Source organism: Lutra lutra, chromosome 4 (assembly GCF_902655055.1).
Source record: "Lutra lutra chromosome 4, mLutLut1.2, whole genome shotgun sequence".
In the NCBI taxonomy this organism is placed as follows: Eukaryota; Metazoa; Chordata; class Mammalia; order Carnivora; family Mustelidae; genus Lutra; species Lutra lutra.
The window spans coordinates 98,590,493-98,616,381 of record NC_062281.1 but is presented as its reverse complement, the minus strand read 5'-3'; the positions used below and the strand labels follow the sequence as shown (position 1 = coordinate 98,616,381).

Genomic DNA, 25,889 nt, shown 5'->3' with positions numbered 1-25,889 from the left:
AAGAATATCTTGCATTTGAATTCTGAGTCTGCAGGGTGCCTGGGTGGCTCAGTAGTTAAGTGTCTGCCTTCCACTCAGGTCATGATCCCAGGATCCTGGGATCGAGCCCTACATCAGGATCCTGGGATCGAGCCCTACATCAGGCTCCCTGCTCTGCTGGAAAGCCTGCTTCTCCTCCTCCCACTCCTCCTACTTATGTTCTTTCTCTCTCTCTCTCTCTCTCTCTCTCTCTCAAATTAAAAAAAAACCTTTAAAAAAAAAATTCTGAGTCTGCTTCTGAGGAAACCCAATGAAGACAGAACTTAACTGCCAAAGTTTATCCAGCACTTTCTCTATGCCAAGCACCCTGCTTAGTATTTCTCATGTCTTGACTCCTTTAATCCCATGACAGCCAGGGCTGTGAGAAGGGACCGTTATCCTCTCCATTTCACAGACACAGAAACTGATTCAGAGCTTAGTCTTGATCCCATGACCCATCCTTCAGCCTGAAGTCGATATACTAGGTTTTATTTATCCATTCATCAGTTGATGGAAGTTTGGGTTGTTTCCAGTTTGACTATTGTGAATATTTGGTGTACAAATTTTGTGTGGGTATGTTTTCATTTCTCTTGGTTATATGTATAGAAATAGAATTGCTGGATAATATAATATTTCTATGCTTAACATTTTAAGGTACTACCGGACTGTTTTTCAAGCCAATTTTACCATTTTGGGTTCCTACTATCAATGCATGGAAGTCCCAACTTCCACATCCTCAGAAACACTTGTTTGAATTATAGTCATTCTAGTCAGTGTGACATGGTATATCATTATTTTGATTTGTATTTCTTTAATGCCTAATGATTGTTGATCATCTTTTCATGTGGTATTGGCCATTTGTATATCTTTTTTGGAGAAATGTATATCCAGATGCTTTTTGCCCATTTAAAAATTAGGTTTTTTTTTTTTTTTTTTGAGTTTTAAGAATTCTTTATATATTCTTGGTCAGTCCCTTATCTAAGATTTGCAAATGTTTTCTTTCATTCTGTGGATTGTCTTTTAATTTCTTGATGGTATTATTTGTAGCAGAGACTCTTTAATCTTGATGAAACTCAGTTTACCTCTATCAAGTTGGGAAAGTTCTTCTCAATTCCTAATTTGTTGAGTGTTTTTATTATAAAAGGGTGTTGGAATTTGCAAAATGCTTTTTCTGTGTATATTGAGGTGATTGTGTGTGGGTTTTTTGTATTCTATTAATACACAATATTACATTAGATGATTTTCAGATGTTAAACCAATCTTACATTCTTGGGAAAAATCTTACTTGGTTATGATATATAATAATTATATTTTGCTAGATTCAGTTTGCTAGTATTTTTTTGAGGATTTTTTGCATCTGTATTCATAGAGATATTGGTCTGTAGTTTTCTTGTGATATATTTATCCTCAGGCTTTGGATCTTTTCACCAATTCAATGTGAAGCCTTAAACCCATGTATCTATCTGAGAGGATAAGTTGGGTTATTCTTTTTCTTAAAATTGAAGTATAGTTGACATGCAATGTTAAATTAGTTTCAGGTGTATAACATAGAAATTCAGACAACTGTTTATGTTATGCTATGCTTACCCTAAGTGTAGCTACCATATGTCATCATAAAATGCTATTATAGTATTACTATATTACTATATTACTGACTATATTTTCTATTCTTTACCTTTCACCCCGTGACTTATTAATTCCATAACTGGAAGCCTGTATCTCCTATTTTCCATCACCCATTTTGCCAGCCCCCCACCCATCTACCCTCGGGTAACCATCAATTTGTTCTCTATGTTTATGGTTCTGTTTCTGCTTTGTTTGTTCATTTGTTTTTTTAGATTCCACATATAAGTGAAATCATATGGCATGTGTCTTTCTCTGTCTGAGTTATTTCATTTAGGATAATATTCTCTAGGTCTGTTCATGGTGTTGCAAATGGCAAGATCTCTTTTTCATTTCTGAGTAATATCCTAGTGCATTTGTGTGTGTGTATATATGTACATATGTGTGCCGTTACTTTTTGCCATTTTACCAATCTCTCTTCAAGCTATATTTCCTTACCCAATTTTATGAGGGAAAAGATAAAAATATTATGATTTGGTATATTCTAATTACAGGGTGATAAGAGGGTACAAAGGAAAAGGACAAAATTCATGTGTGTGGTTTTGTTGTGTTTTTTTTTTTTTTTTTTCAGTGAATCGCTTTTTGTGTTTTCTGCTTCAGGGGGATCTTTTCTTTCTTTTTTTTTTCATTTGTTTGTTTGTTTTTTGAAACTCACCTTTGACTTTATTGTTAGTGTGTTCTATATATTGGCAAGGATAATTAATTCTTTATGGGCCTCACTGTATGCTTTCTTTGTCCAGACTAGAGAGACCAAAATGAAAAAATTTAGTCCCTTTTTCTGTAACTTTCACTCTCTATCCATTTTGTAGGCCTCTTTTTTTATAGACTGCCCACTTACCCCTCAGATACTTTTTATCATTTCAGGTATATTAGTAACAGTTATTCTCATTGTTATAAGTGTCTACTTTCACCAATATTGTGCAAGTGGTGATTAGGTTAAGAAACTATATTGACTAGAGTCAAATCCGCACAAGTACACTCTGTGGCTCTCATGCTGAGCCTTACTAGAATCACAAATTATGGCATAAGATTATATGTTTTTGTTGTTGAATTGTTTTTGAAGTTCTTAGTTACTTCCTACCCTTGTTGGCCATTTATATATCTTGTTAGGAGAATTGTCTATTCAAATCTTTTTCCCATTTTTTATACGTTGTTCTTGTTGCTGACTTATAGGAATTCCTTATGGGTATTAACCCCTTATCGATATGACATGTAATTGAATCATGTTTTGTTATCTTTATGTTATATAGTAATATTTATTGTAGTTTTCTCTTAAGTGTATATGTATGTCTGGTTGATTTAAAAGGTGTGTGTAGTACTTTGAATTATTTTACTGGTTACCTTTATGTTTTTAAACAATGTATCTAATGCTTTCTCATACTGCCTCTTCCTCCACATATACAATTTTGATATTTTTTTTGTTCTCTAACCATAATTCTGGTATTTGTTTAATTTGAATTTTATATTTACATATATTTTATACATATATATATTTTACGTGAAACTTTTTTCTTAGCTCTCAATTTTGATCATTGTCAATACACAGTCCCTATTTTGACCTATTATGTTACTTGCCCATTGGTATGACAAAACTGTTACTGGATAACAGTCAATTTAATTTTCCAATTAAGTTGGCTTTGTGGGACTGTGATAAATCACCTTCTCTACATCTTTCATGGTTTGATGGACCTAAATCTCTGCCTAGGTGAGATGTGATAGTAGAAAGGATACCTTATGTATTTGTGATATTATTGCAAAATCCTTCTACAACATTTACCAGGCTTTCTTTTAATTTGGATGTTTCTAGGTTTATAAATTTATTCAAGTATGAAATTTGGGTACAGGGCCATCATTCTCTATTCCTGTAGCTGAAATCAATTGTCTCTTTGTCAGACCATATTATAGACCTATTTGAGTTATTCAATTTAAATAGGGTCCATAAGTGGACTGCCTATCTCTTTGGTCTTAGGGAACTCATAATTAATTAACCATTACCAAAGATGCATGTTTGTGTATGAGCTAAGATAATTCACACGTTGGAAACACATGTTGTACTAGAACATACTGTAAGTAAAATCTCCAGACCAGCAAAAGTTTCCAGAATTTTATAAAGACAGTGCAGTCATGGGAGGTGCTTTCTCCCTTCTGTCTTCTGAAAGCTTCTAGAAGTCCTCTGAGAGGCAGTGCAGTTTTGCTAGTATTGATGATATAATTTATCCTAGAAGAGAGCTTTCTAGCCCTTTATTGTAGACCCCAATATCCAAGACTATTGGTCTTTGATAGGATACAGAATAAGAATAGTGACTACTGTTACATTAGCTTACTATAAGCTTCATGGTGAAGTGAGTTCTCTGGTTAGGAGCAACACTGGGAGAGATAGCATGGTGTACACAAAGCATTCAGGAAGGTTGATATTGGCATAGGCATCATAGACAGGAAGGGCAAGTCTGCTTAAAGTTCTGTGTATTGGAACTTCCCCTTCTCTGAGTCCTTTAAGGCTTCTAGGGGCCCTAACAATTCTTCTCTAGGTGACTCTCATATTAAAGGCAAAGTACATATTCTTTTCTGCAGGCCAGAGTTAATTTTTCTTTTTTCTCTACTAAATATATATATGCCCTAATCTCCAGCAAAAGTGATGTGTTCTTTCCTAAGTATTTTGTACTTTTTGTACTTTCTTTCCCCCCATCCTCATTTATTTCATGTTAAAAGTTCATTATTCAAGGTCCAACTGAAATGTACCCTTTCTCAATGCACAGAAAAAATTAATATCTGCCTCTAAAAGCCCATAATATTCTGGATCTCTTTATGGTTCTTCACAGTTAATTACTTGTGTGTATTCCTTAGTTTATAATCTGATCCATCTACTTCATTTTACAAATGAGAAAGTTGATTCAGAGTTTTAAAAGACTTACCCAAGATTCCACAGATATATACCGGTCAGATCAGCATTTTATTTTATTTTATTTAAGATTTTATTTATTTACTCAACAGACAGAGATCACAAGCAGGCAGAGAGGCAGGCAGAGAGAGAGAGAGGAGGAAGCAGGCTCCCCGCTGAGCAGAAAGCCCAATGTGGGGCTCCATCCCAGGACCCTGGGATCATGACCCGAGCCGAAAGCAGAGGCTTTAACCCACTGAGCCACCCAGGTGCCCCCAGATCAGAATTTTAAAAAAAGATAATCAAAACTAAATAACAAGCTCTGTAGAAACAAACAAATTTGTTTTTCTTTTTTTTTCTTTTCATTATTTTATAAGATTTAGAGTTTAGTATTCTTTGTTAATACTTCTTAGAAGTATTTTGATAATAGCATTAATTTTTGATAATAGCAGTAACTACCTTGTGTGCACTCATTTTTAATAGGAAAAACTCAAAAGAGAGGCAAAAGAAAACATTGTTACTCCTGAAAAAAAAGATAAGGTAAGAGATTTATATAATTCTCCTGGTTTTTCTTTATAACCAAACTTGTTTTCTGACATCTCCCTGGAAAATTTTTTGGTTCATAAGTAAGGAGCATCTAATATTCATTTCCAAATATAGAATGCGTTCATATTATGAAAATAGATATCCCATATTCTTTTTTTTTTTTTTTAAAGATTTTATTTATTTATTTGTCAGGGACAGAGGGAGAGAGAGCGAGCGAGCACAGGCAGACAGAGAGGCAGGCAGAGGCAGAGGGAGAAGCAGGTTCCCTGCCGAGCAAGGAGCCCGATGTGGGACTCGATCCCAGGACACTGGGATCATGACCTGAGCCGAAGGCAGCCGCTTAACCAACTGAGCCACCCAGGCGTCCTGATATCCCATATTCTTATGGAGTTGTTTTGAGTCATGTATAATTCCAATAAAATATGCCCATTATTTATTTGTTTTCAAGTAGATTAGTAAATGACATATTTTATCTGAGGTTATGGATATATAAATTACAAATAATGAGGGAACAATAAAAGAAATAAATTTAAATAGGCTTTTATTTGCTATACTTTATTCCAACAGTATTGAAATAATATCATAAGCCTTATATGTTATAATTATTAGGTTTATCAAATATTTCTGATTTGGGCAATTTACTTCTTTATTTTTTTAAAGATTTATTTATTTATTTGAGAGAGAGATCACAAGTAGGCAGAGAGACAGACAGAGGGCGGGGTGGGGGTGGGGAAGCAGGCTCCTGCTGAGCAGAGAACCTGATGTGGGACTCGATCCCAGGACCCTGGGATCATGACCTGAGCTGAAGGCAGAGGCTTAACCCACTGAGCCACCCAGGCGCCCAGGCAAGTTACTTCTTTATGCCTCAGCTTGCTCATCTGTAAAGGGGTAATGAATAGTATCTGTTTTTTAAAGTTGTTAAAAGGATTAAATGAACTAATATTTGTAAGGCATTTATATATAAATAATGCTTGGCACATAGGAAATACCATATAACTGTTTTTAAAAAATACAGTGATGCACACTAAATGTATAGAATTATTGAATCATTATATTGTACACCTGAAACAAATATAATACTCTATGTCAATTTTACCTCAATTAAAAAAATAGAAGTACAACAGAAAATCATGAATATTATGTATATAGGCTTACCTTGATCTTGTGGGTTCAGTTTCAGACCAATGCAGCAAAGTGAATATCACAATAAAGCAAGTCAAATTAATTTTTGGTTTCCCAGTGCATATAGAAGTTATATGTACACTGTATTGTAGTCTGTTGAGTGTGCAATAGCATTATGTCTAAAAAATAATGTTCATACCTTAATTTAAAAATACTATATATTTTTTAAAAAATTGTTTTTTCAGGTTCCAAGATTCATTTTTTATGTACCACACCCAGTGCTCCATGCCCTCCTTAATAGCCACCACCAGGCTTTCCCAACCCACCCATCCCACTCCCCTCCAAAACTTTCAGTTTATTTCTCAGAGTCCACAGTCTCTCATGGTTTGTCTCCTCCTCCAATTTCCCCCAACTCACTTCTCTCCTTCACCCAATGTCCTCTGTTATTCCTTATGCTCCACAAGTAAGTGAAACCATATGGTAATTGACTCTCTCTGCTTGATTTATTTCACCCAGCATAATCTCTTCCAGTCCCATGTATGTTGATGCAAAAGTTGGGTACTCATCCTTTCTGATGGAGGCATAATACTCCATAGTATAGACCATATCTTCTTTACCTTCCTTCTGTTGAAGGGCATCTTGGTTCTTTCCACAGTTTGGAGAGTGTGGCCATTGCTGCTGTGAACATTGGGGTACAGATGGCCCTTCTTTTCACTATGCCTGTATCTTTGGTGTAAAAACCCAGTAGTGCAATTGCAGGGTCATAGGGTAGCTCTATTTTTAATTTTTTGAGGAATCTCCACACTGTTTTCCAAAGTGGCTGCATCAACTTGCATTCCCACCAACAGTGTAAGAGGGTTCCCCTTTCTCCACAACCTCTCCAACATTTGTTGTTTGCTGTCTTCTCAATTTTTGCCGTTCTGACTCATGTAACGTCGTACCTCAATGTGGTTTTGATTTGAATCTCTCTGATGGCTAATGATGAACATTTTTTCATGTGTCTGCTAGCCATTTTTATGTCTTCTCTGGAGAAGTGTCTGTTCATGTCTTCTGCCCATTTTTTTATGTGATTTTCTGTTTTTTGATTGTTGAATTTGAGGAGTTCTTTATGGATATTGGATATGAGTCCTTTGTCTGTAGTGTCATTTGCAAATATCTTCTTCCATTCTGTGGGTTGCCTCTTTGTTTTGTTGACTGTTTCCTTTGCTGTGCAGAAGCTTTTGATCTTGATGAAGTCCCAAAAGTTCATTTTCACTTTTGTTTCCTTTGCCTTTGGAGACATGTCTTGAGAGAAGTTGCTGTGGCTGATGTTGAAGAGATTATTGCCTATGTTCTCCTCTAGGCTTTTGATAGATTCCTGCCTCACAGTGAGGTCTTTTATTCATTTCGAGTTTATCTTTGTGTATGGTGTATGAGAATGGTCGAGTTTCATTCTTCTATACATAGCTGCCCAATTTTCCCAGCACCATTTATTAAAAAGACTGTCTCTTTTCCACTGTATATTTTTTCCTGCTTTGTCAAAGATTAGTTGACCATAGAGTTGTGGGTCCATATCTGGGCTCTCTATTCTGTTCCATCGGTCTATGTGTCTGTTTTTGTGCCAGTACCATGCTGTCTTGGTGATCACAGCTTTGTAGGAAAGTTTAAAATCAGGCAACATTATGCCCCCAGTTTTGTTTTTCTTTTTCAGCATTTCCTTAGCAATTCAGGGTCTCTTTTGGTTCCATGCAAACTTTAGGATTGTTTGTTCCAGCACTTTGAAAAATGCCAGTAGAATTTTGATTGGGATGGCATTGAAAGTATAGATTGCTCTAGGCAGTATAAACATTTTAACAATCTTTATTCTTCCGATCCATGAGCATGGAATGCTTTTCCTTCTTTTTGTGTCTTCTTCAGTTTTTTTCATGAGTTTTCTGTAGTTCCTCGAGTATAGATCCTTTACCTCTTTGGTAAAGTTTATTCCCAGGTATCTTACAGTTCTTGGTGCTCTAGTAAATGGAATCAATTCTCTAATTTCCCTTTCTGTATTTTTACTGTTAGTGTATAAGAAAGCAACTGATATCTGTACACTGATTTTTCTATCCTGCCACACTACTGAATTGCTGTGTGAGTTCTAGTAGTTTAGAGGTGGAGTCTTTTGGGTTTTCCATATAAAGTATCATGTTGGCTAAACTGAACATAGTAAAAAAAATGGAAAAAGAAAATCTTAAAATAAAGATACTGTATTACTTAAAAATGCTGACTATCATGTGAGCTTTCTATAAGTTGAAATCTTTTTGTTGGTGGAGCATCTTGCCTTCGTATTAATGGCTATTGACTGATCAAGGGTGATGGTTACTGAAAGTTGGGATGACCTTGACAATTTTGTAAAATAAGACAACATGAAGTTTGCTTCATAGACTCTTCCTTTCAAGAAAGATTCCTCTGTAGCAGGGGTTGCTGTTTGATAGCATTTTACCTACAGTAGAACTTCTTTCAAAATCAGAGTAAATCCTCTCAAATGCTGCTGTTGATTTATCAATTAAATTTACATAATATTCTAAATCCTCTGTTGCCATTTCAGCAATCTTCACAGCGTCTTCACCAGGAGTAGGTTTCATTTCAAGAAACCACTTCTTTTTGCTGATCCCTAGGAAGCAACTCCTCATTTTATCACAAGATTGCAGCCATTAAGTCACATCTTCAGGCTCCACTTTTTAATTCCCGTTTTCTTGCTGTTTCCACCACATCTGCAGTTATTTCTGTCAGGAAGTCTTTTTTTTTTTTTTTAAAGATTTTATTTATTTATTTGACAGAAATCACAAGTAGGCAGAGAGGCAGGCAGAGAGAGAGGAGGAAGCAGGCTCCCCGCTGAGCAGAAAGCCCGATGTGGGGCTCGAACCCAGGACCTGGGATCATGACCTGAGCCGAAGGCAGCGGCTTAACCCACTGAGCCACCCAGGCGCCCTGTCAGGAAGTCTTGAACCCTTTATATATAGTCATCCATGAGGGCTGAAATCAGCTTCTGCCAAATTCCTGTTAATATTGATATTTGGCCTCTTCCTATGAATCACAAATATTCATTTTTTTTTTTTAAGATTTTATTTATTTTTTGGGAGAGAGACACAGTGAGAAAGGGAATACAAGCAGGGAGAGTGGGAGAGGGAGAAGCAGGCTCCCTGACAAGCAGGGAGCCCGATTTGGGGCTTAATCCCAGGACCCTGGGATCATGACCTGAGCCGAAGGCAGATGCTTAACAACTGAGCCACCCAAGTGCCTGAATCACAAATATTCTTAATGGCATCTAGATCGGTGACTCTTTTCCAGAAGGTTTTCAATTTACTTTTCCCATATCCCTCAATAGAATCACTATCTAAGGCAGCTGTAGTCTTATAAAATGTATTTCTAAAATAATAAGACTTGAAAGTCAGAATGATTCCTTGATCCGTGGGGTGCAGAATGATGTTGTGTTAGCAGGTATCACAATGTTAATCTTGTATGTCTCCATCAGAACTATTGGGTAACCAGATACATTGTCCGTGAGCAATATCTTGAAAGGAATCTTGTCTGAGCAGTAGGTCTTAGTGGTAGGCTTAAAATATTTAGTTAAACCATATTGTAATCAGATATACAATCATCCAGGTTTTGTTTTACTATTTATAGAGCATAGGCAAGTAGATTTAGCATAATTCTTAAAGGGCCCAAGGAATTTCACAATCATTAATGAGCACTGGCTTCAACTTAAGTCACCAACTGCATTAATCCCTAATAAGGGAGTCAGGCTGTCCTTTGAAACATTTTAGGCAAGCATTGACTTCTCTCGACATATGAAGGTCCTAGATGGCATCTTCTACCAGTATATGGCTGTTTTCCCTAGCTTGAAACTCTTGTTTAGTGTAGACACCTTCAGTACTTAATTAGCTAAATCTTCTGGATAACTTCAGTATCTTCTACATTAACACTTGCTGCTTTTAACTTGTACCTTTTTTTTTTTAAGATTTTTATTTATTTATTTGACAGAGAGAGATCACAAGTAGGCAGAGAGGCAGGCAGAGAGAGAGGGGGAAGCAGGCTCCCTGCTGAGCAAAGAGCCTGATGTGGGGCTCGATCCCAGGACCCTGAGATCATGACCTGAGCCGAAAGCAGAGGCTTAACCCACTGAGCCACCCAGGCGCCCCTGCTTTGTTTTTTATTTTTGTTTTTTGTTTTATTTTTGAAGACTATATATTTGAGAGAGAGAGGGTGAGTGAGAGAGCATGAGTCGTGGGGGAGGGGGAGACAGAGGCAAAGGGAGAGGGAGAAGACGACTCCCTTCTGAGCAGGGTGCCTGACTAGGGGCTGGATCCCAGGATCCTGGGATAATGACTAATACCCAGGTACCCCTTATCTTGTACTTTTTTGTTATGGAGATGGCTTCTTTCCTTAAATCTCATGAATGAACCTCTGCTAGTTCCAGACTTTTCTTCTGTAGCTTCCTCACCTCTCTTCACCTTCATAGAATTGATGAGTTAGGGCCTTGCTCTGGATTAGGTTTTGGCTTAAGGTAGTATTTTGACTGGTTTGAGCTTTTATCCAGACCACTAAAACTTTCTCCATATACGTAAAGGCTGTTTCACTTTCTTATCATTTGTGTGCTCACTGGAAGTATCACTTTTAGTTCCTTCAAGAACTTTTCCTTTGCATTCAGAACTTGGCTAAGTGGTTGGTGCAAGAGGCTTAACTTTCCGTCTATCTCAGCTCTCAACATGACTTCCTCTCTCTAAGCTCAGTCATTTCTAGCTTTTGATTTAAAGTGAGAGATGGGTGACTCTCTTTTTCACTTGGACACATAGAAGCCGTTGTAGTTTTTGACTAGCCTAATTTCAGTTTTGTTTTGTTTCAGGGAATAGGAAGGCTCAAGGACAGGGAGAGAGATGGGGAATAGTAGGCCAGTGGAGCAGTCACAATACACAGCTTTTAAGTTTTCTGTCTTATATGGATGTGGTTCATGGTGTTCCCAAACAATTATAATAGTAACACTGAAGATCACCAAATCCCAGATTACTGTAACAAATAATAATGATAATGCAGAAATTTGAAATATTTAGAATTACCAAGATGTGATACAAAGTGACACAAGTGACACTAAGTGAGCAAATGCTGTTGGAAAAATGGTGCTGATAGACTTGCCTGGGTCAGAGTTGCCACAGACCTTCCATTTTGCAAACAAAAACAAAAACACCAAAAAACACAGCATCTATGAAGTACAACAAAGTGAAGTGCAATGAAATGAGATCTGCTTGTATATGCATCACTGGAAATGTAACATTCAGAAAGAATGTGACTGGTAGGAAAGTACATACATTTCCATGACTTATCATGAAGAGGTTTATTTCAGCATTCTAGAATGGGGGTGCATTTTCTATCAGGGAAGTGTTAAATTCCCAGATTTGGCCACAAGGTGGTGTAGTTGTCATTCTGAGTTCTTTCAGGAGGGAAAAATTTTTCCATGAAAACAGTTAGATTTTGGAGATTCTGAGAATGACTGATGAATTCAGAGAGAGAAAAAAAATTGTTTTCATCAAAACTGTGTTACCACCTATGACAGAAATATATAGGAATGAGGATACAGAAATACCATTGTGTGAAAAAATGCTACCAAAATTTCTATCTGCTGGAAAGAGGATTATGAAGTGAGATCACTAAACTGGGCAGAAACCTACGAATATCTCATTTAGTCCCTTGATTATATAGACGGATAAATTTAAGCCTAGAGGTACTTAGAGATTACTTAATGTCTCCCAGCCAAGATAGTTTAAGATTCAGGAGAAAAGAGCATATTACCTGACTCCTGGTCCAATGGATATGTGTGTGTGTGTGTGTGTGTGTGTACACACACACATATAAATATATATAAATTTTATATATAAATATATAAATACATATTTAACACACATATACATATATATGTATTTAACACACAATGTTACATAAGTTCATGTGTGCAACATAGTGATTCACCAATTTTGTACATTATGCTGTGTTCATCACAAGTATAGCTACCATCTGTCCTGTTACACTGCTATTACAGTATCATTGACTGTTTTCCTTATGCTGTGCCTTTTATTCCCATTATTTATTCATTCCCTGACTGTATCTCCCACTTTCCTTTATCTGTTTTGCCCATCCTCAACATATCTGACAGCCATCAGTTCTGTGCATTTATAGGTCTGATTCTGCTTTTTTGTTTATTCACTTATCATTTTTTTATTCCGTGTGAGTGAAATCATATGGTATTTGTCTTTCTCAGTCTAATTTATTTCACTTAGTATAATACCTTCTAGGTCCATCCATGGTTATGGCACAATCTCAGCCTTTTTTATAGTTGTGTAATATTCTTCCATGTGAGTGTATACCACATGTACCTTTATCTATTCACCCATCAGTCCAGTGTTTTTATAGCACATGTGGTCACCTCTTAATACCACATCCTATATGCTCCTAACTTAAATTTACTGCAGATTTAACCACTGAACTTTTGAGAATAGCTCTGTTGTGTGTGTGTATGTGTGCGTGTGTGCATGTACAAACTCCATTTTTTTCTTGTAATTGCTGTGATTGTATTCATGAAGATGGTGGTGATCAAAGAAAGTGATAAAATTAGAAAGCACCTAACACAATTCCACTAAAGCAGTTATTATGAACTTTCACTAGAAAGATAGGTCAGGTGCTAAAGGGAAGATACATATAAAGGTAGAGAGAAAGAAAATGGAAGAAATTAAGTTGAAATAAATTCTAAGTATTTACAGTAAATTTGTAATATATATTCAGAATTGAAGAAAACAGTCATTTTTTTCCTCCTGGAAATTTTTCTGGTTCTCTACTTTTGTAATTTTTCTTCCCTATATTCCTTTCTTTCTTTTCTTTCTTTTTTTTTTTTTTGTGGGGAATAAGGCTCGTGGATAGGAAAGGCTGATATTTTTATAGATGAGAGAGTTGAAATATGAAAGCATAAAAGAGAATGGATAGAAATGAGAATAAACTGCCCTGTGGCTTTTAGGCTATTGTAATGAACCACAAAGAAAGGCTCTTTGCCACCAGGAATAGAGATTTTTTTCTTCAGCAAATCCTCAACTTTTGGTCATTTAAAGAGTTGAGACATTTTATTTCTTTTCATAGCAGCTCTGTGAAGACAGGCAGATAGCATTTTCATCTTCAATGGGAATATAAAGTGACAAAATAAGGATAATTTATTCAAAGTTACCCAATTAATAGTAAATTTGAGGATAAATTCTACTTTATTCCAGTGTTATTTTTACTAATTGCTGCACTTTAAAATGACATGTAGTGATGATTTTATTCCCTTTTGTTGTTCAATATAGAAAATACAGACACTTTTACTGGAAACACCTGAAACTCATTATTGGAAATTTGATTCTAAAACTGCTCCTTCACAGAATATATCTCGAAACTTCACATCAGCTGACCATGGCAAATCCAAAGATAAAAGAGACTGTTTGTGGACATCTGCCAAAAGTACTTTATCTACACCATTACCAAAGGTTGGTTGCTAAAATTTCCCAGAAGGTCATAATTTTTTTAGTTAAAAAAGAAGTTTCTGGTATCATATATATCTGGTATCACACATTGAAATAAAAAACAAATTCAATTTTTGTGATACCAGCATGAAATTGTTGTTTTTCTAAAATATCATTATCCACAACTTAAAGATATTTGGGGCAGATTCCATAATTTTCTGTCATTCACCAGATGGCATTCCCTGATGTGGGTGATGTGATTCTGACTTAACATTTTTCAGTATCACCCCAGTTATTTCCTTTTGCTGTATACTTTTACATCATCCTATTGCCAGTCTTTTACTTAGCAGTCAGCCCTCAATGTGTCAGGTGCTAACAGCAATATGGCTCAGTTACTATCTTTCACATGTTCACTTAATCCATGGGGAATTCATTCAACCTTTCCATGCTAAATAGCAGTACAGAATGCTACATTTCTGACCCCACCTCCTACCATCCATCTCTCTCTAATTTCTTTTTACTCTAAACTATCCAGTCAGACACAAAGACATAAAATCTCTTCCTAAGTTTATATCTAGCAAGGGAATGAGATGCCAATCCTTCTTGAAGGCACCCCTATTTTTTGTTAGACTACTGTTAAGAGTTGTCTGCTTACCTTAGAAATTGAAAGAAAAAATATTTTGACCTCTCTCTATGCTGAAATTTTATGCCTTCCCCTTCCAGTTTCCTTAAAATAACTGGGAAGAAAGGGGGTGTTTGGTGATTGTAGGGCCAGTTTAACCACTTTTTAATAAGCCCTAGAGAAGGATCTGGCTTTAATCATAGGTTGCTTTCTTTAGAATATGGGTTACTAGCATTTTTTTCTGCAGCTTTGTGCCCCAGTTGACAATTCCAGAGCAAAAGGAAGAGTCTCTCTCACATCCTGCTACATATGCAATATTATCCACACCATGGAAGTTATGAAAATTAGTAAACTACATAGCTTAGAGAGGTTTTTACATAAAATTATTTTGTTGTATTTATATTATTCAGAGTGTGAAGTGATCTTCATATAGAATAAACTTACTTAAAAAAACTTTATATTGAAATATATGCAAGAAAAATGCAGATATTAATTATGCAACTTGATGATTCTTTACACACTAAACATAACTTTATAACCAGCACTCAGATCAAAGCACAGAATCTTACTATCACCTCTGAAGATTTTCCTGCCCCCTTTTTAGTCACTGGCTTCTCCTCCAAGGCCATATACTGTCCCAACTCCAATATTAGCTGTACCTGTTTTTGTATTTTCTCTTTTCCCTGTTTTTGCATTTTTTCATAAATAGAATCATTTTTATTTTGACTTTTTTCCACTTAATATTATGTTTGTGGGACTCATCCATATTGTTGCTTAAAGTTTTAGATTTTCTGTTTATATTTCTATATGGTATTCCATTGCGTGATATACCACAGTTTATCTATTGTATTATTAGTTGACTTTTGGGTGGTTTCCAGACTGTGCTTTCATGCATAGTCTTGCTATAAAAATTCTGGTATTTGACCTGTATGCATTTTGGTAGGGTATGTCTTTGGGAATGAAATTGCTGGGTTATAGGGTTATGTATACTATGTTCCATCTTAATAGATACTGACTGACATTTTTTTTTGTTTTGTTTTGTTTTGTTTTACTGTGATACAAAACATGTGGGGATCCCCCCCCACCATACCAGTTCTCTGATTCTTCAGACGCCAATTAGTTGTCTTACAACTTGATTAAATTCTGACACTACCTGGAGTTAATGTAGACCCCACAGGTTAAGGGCTCACTCCCACAAGACTGCTTTCATTTCAGACACTAGTTACAATCCTGGTTTGCCCCTTGTACTACTGAACAACTGGCTCTAAGTTGGGGGTGCTCATAACCTCCTTCCTCATGTTTGCTAATTTGCTCGAATGATTCTTAGAACTCAGAAGATTCTTTTGCTTACTATTACCAGTTTATTATAAAGGGTACAACTCAAGAACAGCCAGATGGAAAAGATGAATAGGACAAAGTGTGAGGGAAGGGGTACAGAACTTCCATGCCTTCTTCAAGAGTGCCACACTTCCAGTACCTCTGTGTTTGCCACCATGGAAACTCTCAGAACCCCATCAGTTAGGGGTTTTTAATGGAGGTTTCATTACCTAGCATGACTGATTACATCATTGGTCATTGATGTTTAACTCAATCTCCATCCCCTCTCCTCTCCCAGGATCCTGGTTAAAGGGTATAGCTGATTTACAAACTTCTAATCAAGCCTTGGTTTTTCTGGTTACTAGCCACCATCCTCAAGTTATCTAGAAGCCCCTTCCTGTCAGTTATTTCATTAGTGTTAACTTTAGTCCAGTTGAAAGGAGCTTATTTTGAATAATGAAAGACTCCTATCACATTACTGGGGGACAAAGACTGAATATTGTATCAAAAGATGTTCTGATCACCCCTATCACTCAGGAAATTACATGAGTTTTAAAAGTTCTGTGTCAGGAACTAGGGACAAAGACTAAATAAATATTTCTTATTGTATCACACTGCCAATCATGTTTTTCAAAAAAAATCATTACATAAATTTATATCCTAGCTGGCAGTGAATGAGAAGTCTAGTTGCTCCACATCCTTGCCACTACATGGTATTTTATAGCTTTTTGATTTTAGCCATTCTCATAGGTGTGGTGACCTTACTTTTTTTAGAAAGAACATCTTTTTTTACCATAATTTTAGGTTTATAGAAAAGTTGCAAAGTTAGTACATAGAATTCCTTTATGTCTATCACCTGGTTTTCTACATTGTTAACATCTTACATTACCATGTATATTTGTCAAAACTAGGAAACATACATTGGTACATTACTGTTAAGTTTAGATTTTATTTTATTTTGCCCTTAATGTCAGCTTTTCAAAGCCCTTATGGATGTCTCATTTCCTACATGTTTGAAGTTTTCTTTTTTTAATTATTTTTATTAACATATAATGTATTATTTGCCTCAGGGATACAGGTTTGTGAATTGTCAGGCTTACACACTTCACAGCACTCACCATAGCACATACCCTCCCCAATGTCCATAACCCAACCACCGTCTCCACACACACCCCTCCCCCCAGCAACCCTTAGTTTGTTTTGTGAGATTAAGAGTCTCTTATGGTTTTTCTCCCTCCCGATCTCATCTTGTTTCATTAGTCTGTCATTTGCCCAGCTCCATTGCCTCATAGAGCTGCAAAGTTAAAATGCTTGCTTATAATTGTTTTGACAAATGCTATGCTGTACTTCACAAGAAGAAAGTTTTTGTAATAATGAGCTCTAAGTCAGGTTAAATACAATCAGCCTTGTAAGTGAGGCCCTTCAGAGAACCACTAGACAAGTTAAAATGACAACTTTTGGGGAATAAAGCTTTGGAAGAGCTCTCAGTTCTGTTCTGCGCTAATGGCTCTCAGACTAGATAAAGAGTGTGGGATATTATTTTTTTAAGGGTAACATAGAGGGCGGGGATTTGGGATGAAGAAAAGTTAAAAAACCACAAAGCTGGGGCGCCTGGGTGGCTCAGTGGGTTAAGCCGCTGCCTTTGGCTCAGGTCATGATCTCAGGGTCCTGGGATCGAGTCCCGCATCGGGCTCTCTGCTCAGCAAGAAGCCTGCTTCCCTCTCTCTCTCTGCTTGCCTCTCTGTCTACTTGTGATCTCTCTCTGTCAAATAAATAAATAAAATCTTTAAAAACAAAACAAAAAAAACCCCACAAAGCTTGCTGTTGTTACAGACGTTCGGCCATTAAAAAAAGATAAGCACTACAGTTTGTGGCAAACTTTTGGTTAATTTCCGGAGTTCTCAAAAAGCTGACTTTGACCATTTTATAGTATTTTTATTGCTTTATGGAAGAGCAGATATTTGGAATACCTTGCTTTGCCATTTTTGCTGATGTCACTGACTTAACTTTTTAAAGATACTTTAAAAAATTATAAAACTTGACTAATGTGAATTACTTTATGAACAAAATATAAGCATACCTATTTTCTCATAAATCAGTAAGGATTTCTCTAGAAAGAGCAAAGCTCATTCAGTTCTTTGATCTTAATTATTGGTAGAAAAATTAAAGTCCCTCTTTCCTTAAGATTGTTGACTGCTGATGCTAGAGAGTATCTCTCTCCCCACTCTCTCCTGCCATTATTTTCTTCAGTAAGTTGAAGGGAAGGGGGAAAAAAAAGTCTACTGTTATAAATTGTTTGAAGAAATTAGAAGTTTTTGTATCAAAAATATCTGAATGAAATTCTTATAAAAATTTCTATATACATCCCACTGATAATGGAGAGTTATTGATTACTAAGATTCAACTTGGGGCATCTGGGTGGCTCAGTGGGTTAAGCCGCTGCCTTCGGCTCAGGTCATGATCTCAGGGTCCTGGGATCGAGCCCCACATCGGGCTCTCTGCTCAGCGGGGAGCCTGCTTCCTCCTCTCTCTCTGCCTGCCTCTCTGCCTGCTTGTGATCTCTCTCTGTCAAATAAATAAATAAAATCTTTAAAAAAAAAAATTCAACTTAAGTTACCAACAGAATAGGGTTTTTTGATAAGATAATATGTTGTTTTCCTTTTTGGATAGGCATATACTGTGAAGACACCAACGAAACTAAAAATTCAGCAAAGCGAAAGCAAGAATGTACCCACAGAAGAAAGTAATAAAAAGAGAAAAATGGTCTTTGAGTTTGATATCAATTCGGATAGCTCAGAAACGACTGATCTCTTGGTAAAAATACTACAAATCAGTATTTATTGTTTACATTATCATTTTTACACATTTTTGATGTATATGTATAATATATACACATAGTATCTACTATTGCAATACTAAAATATGGAACTCCATAACACAGAACCCTATGCTTTTGCCGCATTTTGGAGAAACAGGGTTTAAATAATTTAACTTCAGAAAACATGGCATTTTCAAATACTTGATGTAACGTAGTTGGCACATGAGATGCTTAACCTATCTTGTTTTCCAGCAGATTGTTATAAAGGAGTTTTTTACCACATACTCTTCTTTTCTCTTCTCTTTTCTTTCTTTTTCTTTTCTTTTTCTTTCCTTCTTTTTTAAGAAAGGTTAGGTGAATCTTGCTATGGCCAAATTTTAGGGCCCCTCTTGATTTTGCATATTATACCTGTTCCTAATTTTATACCACTTACTGGTTGAAATCTGTTTCAAGGTATTAGTTGACAAGTATAGCATTTTTATCATTCTTAAAGAGTTAATGTATTAAAGATGAGTTGTTTAAAGAAGATATTACCCCTAGCAGTTTGTATTACTAGTTATTCCCTCCTGTGAGTGTATCCACACCTACCAGTATTTTCTTGTCATAATATTTATTGAGAATAAATTTAGATCACTTAATTTAAAAGGAAACCTCATCACACAAAATGAAGCAATATACCTAAGATTCTTAATTACAAAATTCCAGTTAAAGGTGCTAGTTTGTTTCATTATTGCCACTTTTAACTTTTGAGATCCTTCAAGCTTTTGAAGCTGCTTTGGAACCCTCTATTTTCATTTGTTCTGGAATAATGAGTAGTTGAAGTCTTAAAACCCTAATTATTGAAGTTAACTTATAGAATCCTTAAGTGCCTCTTTGTTTTATAGATAATGATTAACATTTTAATGATAAAAACTGTGAACCAAGCAGCATTGCAAAGATTATATAGGTATTTCTTAGAATAATCCCATATTAGAAGTATATACAGTGCTGTTATTTTCATTTTACAGATGAGAAAACTGAGTCATATAGGTACCTTGCCCAAGATTACATAGCTAGTAATGCATGTAGCCAAAATTTGAACACAGTTTAGCTCCATAGCCTATGTAAGTTGTTATACATAATAACTGCCAGCTCAAACTGAAGCCCAGATACATAAAAATGTAAGGAGAATTAGTAGAAAGACTGTGAGATCTGGAATTAGACAATCAGGGTTGGAATCCATACCGTTTTTCTAGCTGTGTGAATTTAAGCTAGTTTCTTAACTGAGATTCAGAATGATTCATGATTTCATTTTTAAAAGGAGCATCACAGCTTTGTAACACAATAGGCATACTACAGTATTCTAGGAGTATGCACAGTTATTTATACTTGCCTAAAAATAAATTTCACAGTCCAGTTAATTTGATTATAATTATCACTCGAAGTTACTGTTTTGTAATTTTCTTATTGTTGCATTTAAATTTTGGTGAACACTCAAATAATTATAAAAAGTTAGATTTAAAAATGGATTATCTGGAGTGACCTGACAGAAGGTGGTGAAGTAGGAAATACCACAAATTTTTCTACCTAGACAGCAATTGTACTTACAGAAACTGTCTGAAGTAACTATTTTGGAACTCTGTAGACTGTTTGAATGCTTGCAACTTCCACGTTGAAACTTGGTAAATTATAGTTATTTTTGGTCAGTTTCATCCTTAAGAATGGTAGTGGCTACCTATCATCCAATCCATTGTCCTATGGCAGACAACAATGCTCATATCTTGCTGTAGCCAAGGTGAGCAATAAGGACTTTTTCTCTGAATATCAAGATTGAGTGTTCTGTTATCATTGCTGCTTCTCATCACTGTGCAGGCATAGAAACTGGCTGCCATTCAATTCTCCCTGGCTGGAGCTGTCTTACAGAGGATTTAAATGAACTGTAACTTGTTTTCTTTTTATTTTTTTTTTCACTTTTATTCTTTGGAGGATCAGACATTAAAAAAAATTAGGACCTCAAGAGCAGTCACATTTCTGGAGTATTTAAAACCACTGCACATGCCCATGGAAAGACAGGCTAAAAAAAAAAATGTGAAAAGATCCCAAATTTTTACCCAGGCTAATCCCTGGCACAGAAACTTGTACAGCATAAAGCAAGACAAAACTAACTCACTATAGCAAACCTTGGGGAAAGGGAAGAATCTGATTTGCAGACATATTCAGTTATAAGATTCACATAAATAAGTTTCTTTTTTAAAAATTTTATTTATTCATTATAGAGAGAGAGAGGGAGGAAAGAATGGGCGGGGAGATGGGGTTAGGGAGGAGCAGAGGAAGAGGGAGAAACAGACTCCCTGCTGAGCACGGAGCCTGATGTGGGGCTCCATCCCAGGGCCCTGAGATCATGACCTGAATCAAAATCAAGAGTCAGATGCCTAACTGACGGAACCACCTAGGTGCCCTGAAATTAGCACACTTTTTAATCAGCCAGTGGATCAAAGAAGAAATCACAAGGGAAGTTAAGACTTAGATATGAATAAAAATGAAAATACAGTATACCAAAACTTGTGTTATAGCAAAAATTCAGAGGGAAATGTATAGCTCCAAATTCCTATATTAAAAAAGAAAGATCTCAAATCAATAACTTTACACTTTATGGAACTAGAAAAAGAAGAGCAAACCAAACCCAAAACTAGCAGGAGGAAGGAGAAAATGAAGATTCAAGGGGAGATAAATTAGAGAATAGAAAAAAATAGAGAAAATCAACAAAACCAAAATTTATGTATTTTTTCAAATAGAAATCTTTTCAGATTAAAAAAATTGACAAATCTTTAGCTAGACTAACAAGATATAAATAGAATCAGAAATGAAAAGTGGGTTTATTATTACTAATTAGAGATAAAAAATACTGTGAATATATGCTAACAATTCTATACCTTAGAAGAAATGAACAAATGGGTAAAACCACTGAAATGCACAAATTAAACTGATCCAAGAAGAAATAGAAAACCTCAACTGGTCTATCTATAGTCAGTAAAGAATTTGACTTAGTAATCAAAAACCTCTCAACAAAGAAAAGTCCTGGACCAGATGACTTCCTTGATAGATTATATCCCCAAATGTTTGATACAATCTTCTCAGACTTCAGAAAATTGGAGAGAACTTTTTTTTAAATTTTATTTTTCAGTGTTCCAAGATTCACTGTTTATGTACCACACCCAGTGCTCCATGCAAAACGTGCCCTCCTCAATCCCCACCACCAGACTCACCCATCCCCCCATCCTCCTCCCCTTCAAAACCCTCTGTGTTTCTCAGAGTCCACAGTCTCTCATGGTTTGTCTCTCCCTCAGATTTCCCCCAATTCACTTTTCCTTTCCTTCTCCTAATGTCTTCCATGTTATTCCTTATGCTCCATAAGTAAGTGAAACCAAATGATAATTGACTCTCTGCTTGACTTATTTCACTCAGCATAATCTCCTTCAGTCCTGTTCATGTTGATACAAAGTTGGGTATTTATCCTTTCTGATGGAGGTACTCTTGATAACTCATTATATGAGGCCAGTACTACCTTGATATCAAAGTAAGATAAAGACATTACTAGAAAAGAAAGTTAAAGGCCATTATCCCTTATGAATGTCTGTGTAAAAATCCTCAAAATATTAGCAAGTCAAATTTCACATCATATTAAAAGTTGTATTCACCAGGCGCTTGGGTGGCTCAGTGGGTTAAAGCCTCTGCCTTCAGCTCAGGTCATGATCCCAGAGTCCTGGGATCGAGGCCAACATCGCATGGGGCTCTCTGCTCAGCAGGGAGACAGCTTTCCCCTCTCTGTCTTTGCCTGCTTCTCTGCCTACTTGTGACCTCTGTCTGTCAAATAAATAAATAAAATCTTAAAAAAAAAAAAGTTATATTTACCATGACCAAGTGGGATTTATCCAAGAAATGCCAGAATGGTTCAATATAAGAAAATCAGTGTAGTATATCACCATTAATAGAATGAAGGGGGGAAAATCCCATATGATCATCTCAATTAGTACAGAAAAGGCATTTGACAAAATCCAACATTTTTTTCATGATAGAAACTCTTATAAAGGTAGGAATAGAGGAACAATTCCTCTGCATGATAAAAAATACTTAGGAAAACTTGGAGCTAACATTCTACTCAATTGAAAACTTATCCCTTAAATTAAGAATGAGACGGGGGGAGGGGCACCTGGGTGGCTCAGTCATTTAGCGTCTGCCTTCAGCTCAGGTCTTGCTGTGTCTCTCTCTGAAAAATAAATTAAAAAAAAAAAACAAATACAAGACAAGGATGTCCACTTTCACCACTGCTAGTCAACATTGTACTGGAAGTTCTAGCCAGAACTATTAGGCTATTAGACAAAAACAAAGGGAGATGGAGAGAAAAAGCCGGCATACAAATGAGAATGAGGTAAAACTATTTGCTTATGCCATAATCCTATCAATTGAAAATCACAAAGACTCCACAAGAAGGCTACTAGAGCTAAAAATGAATTCAGCAATGTGGAAGGGTATAAAAACACATGACATCGGTTATATTTTTATATACCAACAATGATTAATCCAAAAGATAATTAAAGAAAATTAAGAAAATTATCCATATCCATTATCATCTAAACAAATTGAATATTTAGGAACAAACATAACCAAGAAAGTGAAATACTGAAATACAATGAAAACTATAAAACATTGCTGAGGGAAATTAAAGAAGACCTAAAGAGTTAGAAAAAAAAATTGTGTTTATGGGTGTGAAGCCTTAAACCTGTGAAGATGTCCTATACGCTGGCTATTTGAACAAAAAAATGTCAGTACTACTGAAAGCAGTCCACAAATTCAGTGCAATCTCAATCAAAATTCCAACAGCTTTTGGGCAGAAATGGAAAATCTGATACTCAAATTCATATAGAATTGCAAGGGTCCTAAATAGCTAAAATAATTTTGAAAAAGAAGGATAATGCTGGAGGACTCACAGTTCTCAGCCTTGAAACTTTCTACAAAGCTAGTAATTTAAACAGATTCGTAGTAGGATAAGGGCAGATCTATAGATCAATGGAATAAAGGAGCCCAGAAATAAATTCTCACAAACATAGCCAATTTTTGGCAAGAGTGCCAAGACCACTCAGTGGGGGAAAGGACTTTTTTTTTTCCCCAGCTAATGGTGTTAGAACTGGATATTGGAAATCCACATGCAAAAGAATGAAGTTGGACTTTTTATACCACATATAAAAATTGATTCAAAATGGATCAAAAACCAAAACTTAAGGGCTATAGCTATGAAACAGAAGAAAATATTGGGGACATTTTCATGACTTCGAATTTAGCAAGGGCCTCATGAGTAAGACACCAAAAGTACAGGCAAGAAAAGAGAAAACTGATGAATTTGACTTCAAAATTAAGAATTTTTGTGCTTTAAAGGACACTACTAAGAGAAAAGACAAGCTCAAGAATGGCAGAAAATATTTCCAAATCATATATCTGAAAAGGGATAAATGGAATACATAAAGAACTCCCATAACTCAACAATAAAAACCATATAACCTGATAAAAAATGGGCAAAGGACTTGAATACACATTTATCCAAAGAGGATATACAAATGGCCAACAAGCACATGAAAAGATGAATGTTGCAGATAAAACTCTCTGTAAATCTGTTTGAATATTTTTATTCATGAAGCCTCTGTAAATGTGACATTAGTGAACAGGACAAGATACTGTGAACTGATTGCTCACCAGACTAATAAATCTGTATAGTATATTCATTAAGAGAGTGGATTTCTAGAGCCAGCCTATCTGGATTTGAATCCCGGCTCCACCTCTTAACTAGTTGTGTAATCTTAGGCAAAGTACTTAACATTTCTCTGTCTCAGTTCTTCACCTTTAAAATGGGGATAATAATAGTATACCTACTTTATAAAATTATTGTGAGGATTAAAATTAATTAAAATAGGCAAAGTGCTTAAAACAGCTCCTAACATAAATTACTAAATTAGTGTTAGCTATTATTATTTGGGGGAATTACAATACTCATAAGTTGATAGTTGATAACATTATAATTTTTATAGGATTATACATGCTTATTATAAGGCCAAAGTGTGAGTTTGAGTAAGTAGGCTGGGGGGAAGTGGAAGGAAAAGTAGTAGTATAAAGACTCTGAAACTGAAGTAGAAATCAGTAGAGAAGTACTATTTATATACATGTTGTATTTCATATAATACAATATAGTTATTAGTATTTCATATAATGCAGTATTGTTAATAGAATCTAAATCTCTATCCTTGTTTGGAAGATTATTTATTTTGTCATTGCCTTCAGTTTTTCTTCTTTTTTTCTCTCCTCTTTCTCTTGTCTTTCACCTCCTTTCTTTCTCCCTTCCCCCATTTCCCTTCCTTGTGTTTCTCCTCCTCTCTGTGATATATGGACAAAATTTTAGTATTAGTGATGACAGACCCCAGATTATATTTTTTGTATTTTTCTTTAAGAGCATGGTTTCAGAGGAAGAGACATTGAAAAAATTATACAAGAATAATAATCCAACAACTTCTCATCTTTGTGTCAGAACACCAAAAAAGGTAGTGTGTTTTTTTTAAGGTAGTTTTTAATTTTTCCTTCGGAAATCAAATTTCAAAAGCTGGACTTTATCTTTTTAAATTAAACATATTTTGATTTGATTTAATTTGATTTTGTATTCAGACCCCTTCATCTCTAGCAACCCCTGGATCTACGCTGAAGTTCGGAGCTACAAGGAAAATGCGGGAAGATCGTTGGGCTGTAATTGCTAAAATGGATAGGAAAAAAAAACTAAAGGATGCAGAGAAGTTATTTGTTTAATCTCAGAAAACCAGTGTGATTAAGGAGCCTAATAGCATGAGATTTATAATTAATTTAAAGATGTTTTATTTTCTGAAGAGCCAAACATTTTCTGACATTGAGACTTTTTTGTATTTACATAATTTGTTTTTTATGATTTTTATGTTTTGGCCTAAATTACCACATTACCTGAAACCTTGTAATTCTATTCAGATAATAAGATGATTATATTTTGTTTTTGTCTTTCTTGTATTCATAAAAATTGTTTTAATTTTTCAAATTTGTGAAGTTATCTATTGAATGTTAGGAACACATTGAGATGTACTCTTTATTCTTTATTATTAAAATATTTGGATGCAAATAAATGCTTTTCATTGATTCTGTGAGGTCATCTGAACAGCTGATCATAATGTTATTTTTTAAATCTTAACGTCATTATGGTGAGGTTTCACAGTTCTGAAGCAGTTTTATCTGTTTATAAAATTGACAAGTGCCCTTCAGTTGTAGGAAAAAAGTCTATACCAGTATGGCTTCCTAACATTATTTATTCAACACTCATTAATTTAAACAAGTATTTATTGAGTGCCTTCTATGAGTCAAATACAGTTCTAGATACTGGAGATATGACAATGAACAGAACAGAAA

The 25,889-nt window shown here is 35.5% G+C and overlaps 1 protein-coding gene across 4 annotated transcripts in view; it reads left to right on the top strand.

The window, feature by feature from the left end:
- Nucleotides 1-25,599, top strand: part of SYCP1 (synaptonemal complex protein 1) — a 149,333-nt gene extending 123,734 nt beyond the window's left edge. For 3 of the 4 annotated variants that reach the window (XM_047726413.1, XM_047726409.1, XM_047726410.1), the window contains 5 exons: nt 5,003-5,059; nt 13,528-13,707; nt 18,293-18,436; nt 24,917-25,006; nt 25,128-25,599. In XM_047726413.1, coding sequence (XP_047582369.1) covers nt 5,003-5,059; nt 13,528-13,707; nt 18,293-18,436; nt 24,917-25,006; nt 25,128-25,265 — 609 coding nt within the window. In that variant the 3' untranslated portion in view covers nt 25,266-25,599. The remainder of the gene's footprint in view (nt 1-5,002; nt 5,060-13,527; nt 13,708-18,292; nt 18,437-24,916; nt 25,007-25,127) is intronic. The other variant, XM_047726411.1, reaches the window with a different exon arrangement.
- Nucleotides 25,600-25,889: the final 290 nt, after the last annotated feature.